Below are 11,125 nucleotides of genomic sequence, written 5' to 3' on the forward strand. Positions count from 1 at the left end.
GAACAGGAAGGGCTTAATGAAGTTAAACCCCCTTCACATTCCAGATGGCAGAATCCCACATCAAAACATACTCAATCTCAGCAATTCAGCAGGACGACAGCAGAAAACATTCTGTCTTTGGATTTTTTAGCTCTACCTGGTTTGCTCCAGCGATGGATTTTCGTCTCGGCTCAGTGCAGCAGCTTGTCCAGATTAGGCAGCAGCGGAGCTAAGCCTCTTTAACATTCCACTTGCTTCCGCCTGGTCAGGGCTGTTCGTGCTGCTCAGATTCACTCCCCCCTCTGCATTATTTTCATGTGTCATGAGGTTGAGTGCAGTGCACAGAGTTCAGAGGCAGTCCCACTTCAGTCAGAAGGCACTCTCAGTGGCGTAACGCCAGTTTGAAATTAAAATTGTTTGGAGGAAGAATGGGATCTGGATTTGCCCAGGTGTGTCTCTGGAAACAAGTGTGTTGACCTTCACTTAAGGTCCCCTTTAGCCATGGGAAAGAAGCAGTGGCTGGGATATGTGGCACACCTTCATGCAAAGTCTAATAATGCTCGGAAGACATTCAGGCATTGCATGTTGCATCTGCTTCCTTCTGTCAGTAACCTTCTACCCAGAGGCTCAGAAGCCGGATTTGCTGATTCAGTCATGTCTGCTTTTAAATGTCCAGTTCCTTCCCTCCATGTAATAAAACTTCAGCAGTCAAAGATCCCTTATTTCCCCAAAAAATCTCTATTCCCATAAAGATCACATTTCTGAGTTGTGAAAGATCCAAAACTACAGTACGATAAAAACAAATAGTTCATGTTTTCTCTCTTTTTACTGTAGAATTTTTCTCTCTTTATTTTTCTCATCCCCTTTTACACTTTTAAAATTGGATTCACTGCAGGAGGGAACCCTGCTGTTACAATGTACTGTGTGCAGGTCAGCAGGTGCAGCAGTGCTAAAAACGTTGGAGTGCTGGCCAAACCTGGAATGATGGTGTGAAACCTTTGCAAGTTAGAACAAAAGAAAAGGTTATAAATGACAGGAAGCCATTTGGCTCATCTTCTAGCCTGTGTGGTAGATGGTAGCTAATTGATCCAAGGATCTCAGCCAGTTACGTCTTGAAATAACCAGGCTATTGGCTTCAACATGGCTGGGTTCCTTGTTCCAGACTCCCAGTTCATTACATGTAATGAAGCTATGAAAGAATTTCCTAAAACTGAGGAAGTTTCGTGTGACAATCAGGTTATTGGGGGAGTCTGTGACAGAGAAACACCTTGCTCCTAGATAGTTGATAAACCTCTTTACCTGTTACTGTTCTAACTCAGTGTGTCTTTGTGTCCCAATCAGGAATGATCATTAAGAGGAAAAGTGGTGAAATCCCCTGTCCCTTAGCAGTGGAAGCCTTTGCAGCCCATCTCAGCTACATCTGCAAATATGATGACAAATACAGCAAGTGAGTGACGTTTATGACTACAGTCACACTTTACAATAAATGCCCATGATTACAGAAGAATTATACGTGCAGTAGCACATGCTATCCACATGATCACTCTGTGTGTAAAGTACTGCAACAATTTAGAAAACATAACCCTGTGCCTTTAGAAACATTTACTCATATAGTGTATAGCTTAGAGTCTTAGAGTGCAAATATGTGCTGACAAAAACACAATAAAATTCTATAAAGCATTGTTTAAATATATTTTAATCAGGTAAAAAATAAAAGGAAAAATGTACTATAAATAAAAATAATCCATCAGAGAAATGTCTTTCTGTGAGAAAAGTGATCATCTTCTGAGAAGAGGGGCAATTAAGTCAAGTGCTAATGAACAAAAGTCAATTGTTTTTTTCCAGAATTACCCCCCCAAAAAAAGCTTTCTGTAATTATATGACTTCAAGTTTGCATGTCAAAAAATGGCACCAAAGACCCCTTTTCCCAACTAGAGAACAGCTGCACACAGCAGCTGTTAATGCCTGGCCCAGATTTCCTAGACAGGTCCCTAATTAGGAAGGTCTTAACCAGGCAGGAGCTGTTCATTAGTGACTGTCGGAGATGCCCTTTATTATGGATGAATTTTGCCGGCAGAAGTGAACAACTGTGACTGCTGGAGGGAAACCCTAGAGGAACAGTAAAAAATACCAAGCCATTTACAGCACTGCCAGTGACTCCTACTGATACCCTGCATGTACTAAGAGCATTTGTGTTAAAATGCTGAAGCATTTTTAACACAGCCTCACATCAAAAGCATTAATTATGTGCCTGCACATGACACTGAATGCCATTTTGCCCCCAAATGAGATGTTTAAATACAGTGTGAACACCTAAAGCAGATGTGACAGATGTCTGTGCTCCTGGACCTGAGGGTGTTTCTGAAGTTTAGTTTAGTGGTCCAGTTTAGAGCACTAAGACACCTAATTAACGTTTCAATCCGATTTTTCTTCTAAGGGCTTTTATAGGCGATCATTAAGAATGTGTGACTCATTCGAGATGCAGAAACGTCAAAAGATTTGGAGAACCTGGAGAATAATGTCACATTTTCCCAGATACTAATCAACATCTCCAGAGGACAAATCTTTTGCCAGTGTTCTAGATTGGCGTGCTGCGGGATTGTTTCGGTAAAAGATCCTGTTTCTTTCTGTTGGAATTGTTTTCTTACAGATATTTTATCTTCCACAAGCCCAACAAGACCTGGCAGCAGGTGTTCTGGCTGACGATAAGCATTGCCATCAACAACGCCTATATACTGTACAAGATGTCAGATGCCTACCACGTGAAGCGCTACAGCAGGGCCCAGTTTGGGGAGAGACTGGTGCGAGAGCTCTTGGGGTTAGAGGACTGTTCTCCCACACAGTGAAGACCTGACTCCCAGCCCCCAGACCATTACTCACTCACACACACACACATGTACCCACACCCCCCCAGGTAAGCGTGCTCTCTCACACACCCACACCCACACACATACCTGCACCTACTGAGAGGGGGCCGACACCACGGGGAAAGAGAAGGCAGTCAGTGATGGAAATCAGGAAGATGGGAGAGAGGAAGGCAGCTCTTCCCGATTCCAAACATGGAGGGGCGTTCTCTGAAACGCGTTCAGGAAAACGAGACGCAGACTGTCCTTGATGTTCAGCGCCCATCCAACTCCACCACAGTTAGGCCTCATGACCTGACTGAGCCTCAGTGAGCGAGCAGGTTGCATGGAGAACTGACATGAAATCACATTGTTTCACTTTTTTTTTTTGTTGTTGTTGTTGAATCCACACTTTGGTTATGTGTTTAAATTCAAGTTGTAAAACAAAAAGATTCGTTGGGGAACTTTCATGGAATATGTAGGGGGAAATGGCCCACGCCTGTGTCCGTCTGTGTAAATGAGTGTATATAATCTATATCCATATTAAATGATGTCTAGTGTGTTAACAAAGCAGGCAGGCCTATCAAAGAGCCAAGACCGGAAGGGTCAGCTCACAGTAAATATATATGCAGAAACACGATTCATGGATGCACTTTTTCTAAACTTTTTCATAGCGGCCGAGGGCATTTGGAGTGTCGTGCTATCACTTCCCTTTTCCGGACAACCCCTTTCTCAGAAATGTATGTACAGTAAAACGCACTCAAGTGATTGTAAAAGAAAAGAGTCAGTCAACCTTCTTTCTGACCTGTCACCGTTGGAGCTGGTCACAGGTCACTTCACCCCTCCCCCTTCCTCTGAGGTCTCGGGCAGAGCCGATCAATCCAGATAATTAATAAGAGAAGGGGGTGGGGAGGGATGGGTCCCATTTGCTGCTGGATACAATAAATTTACAGGCTCGTTCACAGAATAGCATGAGGGGGTGACTTCTATTTTCTTCCCCTCCTAGATCATCGTTCTACATTTCAAAGGCTTTCTGCAGGTTAGAGTACATGCCTTTTCTTTTCACGGCCCAGGAAACAAAAATCTGAATAAATGAGTCTTTACCTTAGTTTGCGTTGTGCCCCCACACCCACCACAGATATTGGTGGGTGTCATGAAGGGGTCACCTGATATGGCCGAATGCTACTGGGGAGGAGTGTGGCACCTTCTCTCACCAAGCAGCAGAAAGAAAGACGTGTGAGGGAGCAGCTCCGATCTCCCCCTGCTGCTCGGGCTTGTGGGCGAATGCTTTTGGAGGGCCTCTAATGCAGTCTTACGCAAAATCCAATGCATAAATCATTCAAAACAACAAAGCTTTCCCCAGGCTCGTTCTCCGGCTTCACCAAAACTTACATTATTCTCCTACACTGCTTTCATGTTGATTGGAATGACAAGTTGGAGATGCTAGATTAAAAAAAAAAAAGATTTGGGTGACTAATCTTATCAGGCCCGAGTAAATGAGCAGGAGGGCTATGGAGCAGCAGCAGCTGATCTTTTTGCTAAGAACTAAAAACGTCTGTTGGCTCATGGCCACTGTTCTAATACAAAAAAAAAACCTTCTGGGACCCCACTGAAAGTGGGCTGTTGCGCTGCAAATTAATCTAGTAATGAATGCTGGAAGGGTTCCATCGCTCTGAAGGGCAAGAACCTCTTAAGCTGAGCAAATGGAAGTCTGTGTGTCAGAGGTCTAATACCGTCTCAGCATCTCGCCATTGAAGGAATCACGTAGTTGTCAAAGACTTTGCTAAGCAAGTTAAGAAAACAGGATATACTGATCGAATGCTGATCAGATAAGAAGATGAAAGGCGACCAATTTATTTAAACTGTAGTAAAAGTTAAACTCAAATACTACCCACGGAGAAAAGTATTAGGACTATTCAGTAACGAGTGATTGCATGTGGACTGAAGATCACAGTGGCTGGGTCGTGTTATGTTTCATGCATTTTAATCGTCCGCATTGACAAGCTTGAGTGTAGCTCTCAAACTACAAAATCAAAAAATGTCTGATTGTATGAAGTTCCCCCTTTGGCTGTACACTGTGTAAATGCTGTTCAGCTGTGCTGTGCTGTGACTTCAGGGACAATTTAAAACTAAATTAAATGCACCTAACCCTTTTTCGCCTTATACATAATGGAATACTTTATTCCATTTGGTCATCAGTAATGTCAAGTCAGGGAAGGTCTTTAAATAGAAAACTTTGTTCTTTATTGATTAAAAGCAGTTAACTCTTCCCAAATGTAAAAAGGCATTTTTCCTTTGTAAGAATTGTTTCTTCACAGCGATCCTTTTTAATTCTAAAGCTTGTCTTTTAGTAGCATCTCCAAATCCAGGACCAGTGGTGGACAAATACTGTATACTATAGGTGAAGTAGACGGTAGGCCATACATTTTTTTGATGATTTATAGCTTCACGGTCTTCAGAAGAGAATGTCAGCGTTCAAAAATGGAAAGATATGCTTTGCGACTACAGGCATCGTCAAGAGAGTTTCGAGCTGAACCGTGTATCGTTTCCAACATTTGCTGTTCAAGATTGCTCAAGGACCTTCTTATGGTACAGTGCAGAGTACAGGGCTGTGGGGATGGATCTCGATTTGTTTGCAGATATAAACAATATTAAGAAGAAGGAAGGAAATGTCAATGTGAATTGACAGGCACAAGTGCATTGACTGCTTTGTGTAAGCCCCTGAAATTCCCAAGGAAGAAATTGAACTCTGCATTGCCTGCTGTGGCCGGTTTTTGAAGGGCTGTTTTTATTACAATCACTGTGAATTCTTGAAAAGGCAGAGCGGGGTCCATCTTAGTCACTGTCCAAGAATATAAGAAACGTAGAAAGGAAAAAAAAAATCTTTCCCCTGTTAGTGTGTGTGTCTGTAGGCTACTGAGGTGGCATGTGATGTTTTGTGCGGTGTGTAGAAAATACAAAGAATGTATTTAATTACAAAGATATATCACTGATTTACATATAGGATATCTAAATATAGGAAGTGTGGACAGGATGAATAGATTTCTTTAGGATAAGACACGAGATTGTATTTGAATTTGAAAGCAAAAGAAACCCTTGTCCCTGTGTGTGACTGTCACATCGTTGAAATGCTCTGAAAGACTGCAAGTAGAACACGCTTGGAATTGGATCCCATGATAACATTCAGTACAAAGGTTCTCTTTTCTCTATGTTCATAAAAAACATCATTTTGTGTTTTCAATACTGTGGTGTACTCAAAAAGCCTTTGTGAGAGAGAGAGAAATTAAGAAAAATAGCTTTTTAAAACCTGTCCTGCTTTTAAAAATCTAGATCGAAGTAATGCGGCAAGAAAAGACTTAAATCTAATTCTAAAAATTAATAAAAAATCTTAAATATAGCTTTGGCAAAATAGCTGAGGTTCATTATGAGTTTGCAAAAAGAAGGACGGATTGTGTGTTGGAGGAAAGTTTTAAGATGATGGAATCCTTATCTCCTGAGTTTGCAGATGATCTTTGAAAGGGACTGCTTGGAAAACGTTCCTCGATGTTTTACGAACAGGACCCGGTTCATAGTTCATCTCTGCATAATATTCACAATTCTGTATGCAAAACAGCAATGAAAGTTTTAGCCTGCTTTCTCCAGGAAAATATTTCAGGGAATTGAAGGGTCCAAAGTGTATTACCTCAGTCCTGTCAAGGTAATATTTTTGTTGTTTAGCAAGTGCTATAGGACTTTGGTATAAAAAGCTTAGCTCATCAGGCCTGTGTTGTTTTAAAAATGTTCACATTACTGTATATTATACACTTTAATTACAGCCAGTGCTCAGTTCCTGCTAATTAACACCAAAGCAATGTAGGAAAACTGATAAGACTGAAATCTGAAATACGTTTCAAGCTGCACTCTGATGTTAATTAGCTCCACCTAAATCTTCAGAACTCCAGTGGGTTTAATTAAAGAGATAACAGAGGATGCAGTGAATTCCCATAATGTCACCTGGTCGGCTGTTTCTTTAAAGATCCCTTTTTTCAGACTTGAGGCTTGAAACGCTCAAAATTTTAATTTTGGAAAACTCAAAACATAACGGGTAGAAAAGCAATTTGCACTTTTATGAGAGAAGAATCGTTCTTCATTCTCCTTGCAGAATTTGATGGTTGCTTTGCAATTTCATTAAATCAACACACTAGTAGATGCATAAACAACATTAGCAATAACAGTTTTCTAGTGATTCAAAGCATTGCTATTGGAAATTAAACAGCAAAGAAAAGATACAGCCTGGGCTGCAAACCACTGAAATGTTTCTGCACTCTGCTGTGCTTAAGGAAAAATCATCCAAGACTCATTTTAAGTGATTTATTTTAAACACTGTTTGGCCTGTTTGGATTCACTGCTCTCCTCCCCACTGAGAGCTGGCGTGTGGTGAGTGTTCTGCGCACTATAGCTGCCGTCACATCATCCAGGTGGGGCTGCACACTGGTGGTGGTGGAGGGGATCCCCGTTACCTGTAAAGCGCTTTGAGTGGAGTGTCCAGAAAAGCACTATATAAGTGTAAGCAATTATTATTATTATTAATTATTATTATTATTATTATTATTATTTAACCTTTAAACACTGGAAAAACTAAAACATGACTTGACAGTTAGATGTTAGTGGCCCACAGTTTAAAGAGCAGTCGCAGGAGTTGTCAGACCTATAGTTAATGCTGCAGTAGAGTGTGACACCTGAAAGCACAAAGAGAGCTATTTTAAAATAAAGATGACTACTTTTTAAAACTCTGACCATAGCTGACACTTGGATGTACGTGAATCTTCACAAAAATGTTACTAGGAACAGCGTGTTCTGTAGGTAATCCCTTAATTTTTAAAATGATAGTTTCTACAGACATTGTGTGGTTAGCTACTGTTATATTATCCCTGGGCAGTAGAGTAATTTGTTGATTTTTGTGTACTTTGTCCTTTAAACCGTTCGCAGAAGACCATTGTCTCCTGAAGCTATTCCCCTGTTTTACAAACATGTGCACTTTTTACCAGTTTAAACCTTCACCCAAGAGGGTAGAGGCAGGAGCTGCATTTAACACCTCAAGGACCTGCCTAGCACAAGCTCTGAAGCTGTATTGAATGTATCCACTACCAGGGAAAAACACATTTCAGTAGGTGCTCTACTGATGGAGTGGAGTGTGGCTTATATTCAAAATTGTGCAACATTTATAAGAACAAAGAAGCTTTAATCCTACTGGTACTGTTCACAGGTTTCAACAGCAAGGCATTCAAATTTGATATCTTAAGTGTATAGAGAAGTGGGCTTTTAATATCCAATACTTAACTGAAAATAATGTGTTGCAAATTAAAATATTCAGATTTCTTTTATCCCCCATCAAAGTAACAGTAAAGCTTTTCTTTTAGCTTGTTACTGTGTTGAAAAAACTCACATATACCTTCAAGAGGCTAACAATGACTTCAGAGTTTGAAGAAAGGTTAATCTGATGTCCGGCACTGCTTGTTCTTTTGAGTTGAGGTCTGTTTCAGGGATGTAGGGATATCAGCAATGCAGATTCTCCTGAGCATCGTGATTGTACACTGGCTCTTTCATGCTAGCCCACCTGAATGTTTCTCTGAAACTCATTTCAGATTAATTCACTAGTAGGAGTTTCAAGTCTTCTCACACCAAAAATGTAAACTGCCTGCAGGACTGTGGCTCTTCAGGCACGAGGTTGCAGTCTCCTGCTCAAAGTCTCTCTATATTTTAGTGAGAAATGTTTATTCTTGCATCTCCATCTCAGATACCTAACATCTAGTGTGTTCATGTGCCTCTGAGTCAGGCTGATTGCAGTGACACCAGCGAGCTCAACAGTCTTCATCTCCAGAAAGACTCATGTAAGAGTTGTCAGCTTCCATCTGCTTTATCTGATGCTTGTATTTAACAGAGGAACCCAAGACTCAAGATCGTGGCCTTAGGTTACAAGGGCCCGTCCCTGCTGAGGTGGTGAAGCACAGCTTTTGGGAAAGTTAGTAATGTCCTTTTGGTCAAATTGGAAATAAAATGATCTGCGACCAGAATTTCTGAAAACAATTCCACAAATATTCCAATTGAAATCGTCTTGAGTAACTAGGTTGACTTACTAATGATTTGAAATTTCCTTATTGGGTGGCAACAAAATACTTGTGCAATTCTTTTTTGTTTTAAACAAAACTGTTGCACTTATAAAGAACCTCCTATTATGGTATTTGGATAGAGAAGGTAAATTTGGCCAAATTCTTAAAAGCTGTTTTAAAATAGCATTTATATTGTATGAAAATTAGACCATATTGCATTTATTCTAATGTCTATTCCATCAGGCATCTTCCTACAAGCAGTGGGCCAAAAACTGTTTTTTTTTCCCCATTTTCAAGCACACCTACAATTTTCTGTCATTGACTCTGGTCTGTGAGATGTAAAAATGTTTGTACACAAAAATCAATTATGAAGAAACGGTGAAATATTAAACAAAAGCTGAAGAGAAACTGTGATGTGCTGTGAAAAAAAATGCTCTTATGTGTGTGTGTCTGTGTCATAGTTGTCGAAGTGGATAAATGAGTGATAATGTTTCAAGGCAGAGTGTGTTTTTTACATGTGCAGCCATTCAAGATTTAATTTTAACTCATGCAAGACGCGCCACCATAAGAAGATTAATTCATGCACTGGATTCTCTTTTATGTACCATGTTTTGTTTATGTGACTTTACACAAATTTGCACACTTCTAATAAATGTTTATGGATTTTGTAAATGCTGTTGGGGTCCGAGTTCCGTCACGCGTGCCGTTAAGTGTATTCCTTTGTAATTGTGTTGAGTTAAAGCAACTTTGCACACACTAGTGTTTGAAAGCCAGCTCAGCTTCATGCAGCTGAAAGATCACTGGTTTGAGTCTGGTCAAGGTCACAGGCCAGCTCAGGCTGCGGACTCCCACGTAATGGGACGTAACTGACCTGGTGCTACCAGGACAGTGGGCTCAGCATCAGCCTTGACTTTACCAGCTTGCCAAACACCTGCATGTCTGCAGCGTCATTAGCAAAAGCTGTTTCTGAAGCCTTAACTGGCGCCAGCTCTCAGAGTTCATAGAGGAAAATGAAACATAGCTCCGACACATTCCAAGGGACATGGGCAATTTTCTTTCCTCCCTTCTGTGCTGGTCCATGGGTTATAGCACTGACCTACGTTCAGGAATGAAGAAAAAAAAACCTTTCCTTTTCAATCTGTCCTACAGCAGACTTTTGTCAACCTTAAGACCTGAGGCCTGCGGGAGTCTTTTTAATCAGCTATATAGTTTTATTGTGACGGCATTATCTCTGGCTTGCTGCCTGGCTTCACTAAAGAAAAATACCCCCCCCCCCCCAACATTTAAAAGATCACCAAATCAAATTTCAGCACTGCAGATTTCAAAAAGCTTTGACCTCCAAAGCTGATGGAGCCGGGAGATGAGTTTTTGGCTCGTGTGATTTCAAGAGATAAATCCATCCTGTTCCTTCGCGTGTTAGCTACATTTTTTTCTGCCATTACCCTCAGGATCCAGCGCTGGCAGTTTCTCTAATTCCCCAGATGACGATGAGGCAGAGCTGTCAGTTACAGATCTCCTGTGGGTGTTGAATTGAGTTGATCGCTGACAGATGGCCGGTTTCAGTGCTGAACCTCTGTGACACTGCAATGCACAAACTGCCATACGAGACACTTCACAACTGCTGGCCTGTAGATTAGGTCTGGCAGCAGGAAAGATGAGATAATCAAGCATTTTGACTTCTGAAACACTCCATCAGGATGCAAAACAGCTGATTCTGGGGCATAGAGGAAAGTCCACCCAGCTATAACCCCACCTAGCAGTATTTTCCAGAACTGCACTTTGATACCATTACTATATCTGGTGAGATAAATGGAAATGTCTTTTTTGTCACCAACACTGAGAGGCTAGAAGAACTGAACCCTTTCAGTTTTCAACAGAGAAGAAAAAGGGAACCAGATACAGTCAACACTGCACTTTTCTTCCAAATGAACAGGAAACACAAACCAGAGGGCACAAGCACCAACTACGTGGAAGTGCATTAGTGCATTTAAAACCAAGAACAGGAAGCACTTTTTTTTTTTACCCGGGTCTAGGAGAAGCTACCCAGACATGTTAACAAAGCCAATATCCTGACGTCTTTCACGAAACAGCTGGATGAAATCCTTGGGTCAGTTGTTAACTACTAAACAGACTAGATGGTTTGAATGGCCTCCCCTCATTTTCACAACCTGTACCTGAGATCGAGGAGCTTATGACACCTTCCGCTAAATTACT

At 41.1% G+C, this 11,125-nt stretch overlaps 1 protein-coding gene across 1 annotated transcript in view; it reads left to right on the forward strand.

Moving 5' to 3' along the window:
• pgbd5 (piggyBac transposable element derived 5) overlaps nucleotides 1–9,577 on the forward strand; it is a 35,209-nt gene extending 25,632 nt beyond the window's left edge. The window contains exons 6-7 of the mRNA XM_088933917.1: nucleotides 1,321–1,426; nucleotides 2,630–9,577. Of these exons, the coding sequence (XP_088790043.1) occupies nucleotides 1,321–1,426; nucleotides 2,630–2,825 (302 nt within the window). The 3' untranslated portion in view covers nucleotides 2,826–9,577. The remainder of the gene's footprint in view (nucleotides 1–1,320; nucleotides 1,427–2,629) is intronic.
• The last annotated feature ends 1,548 nt before the right edge of the window (nucleotides 9,578–11,125 follow it).

This window comes from Atractosteus spatula, chromosome 15 (genome assembly GCF_055471065.1).
Source record: "Atractosteus spatula isolate fAtrSpa1 chromosome 15, fAtrSpa1.hap1, whole genome shotgun sequence".
In the NCBI taxonomy this organism is placed as follows: domain Eukaryota; kingdom Metazoa; phylum Chordata; class Actinopteri; order Semionotiformes; family Lepisosteidae; genus Atractosteus; species Atractosteus spatula.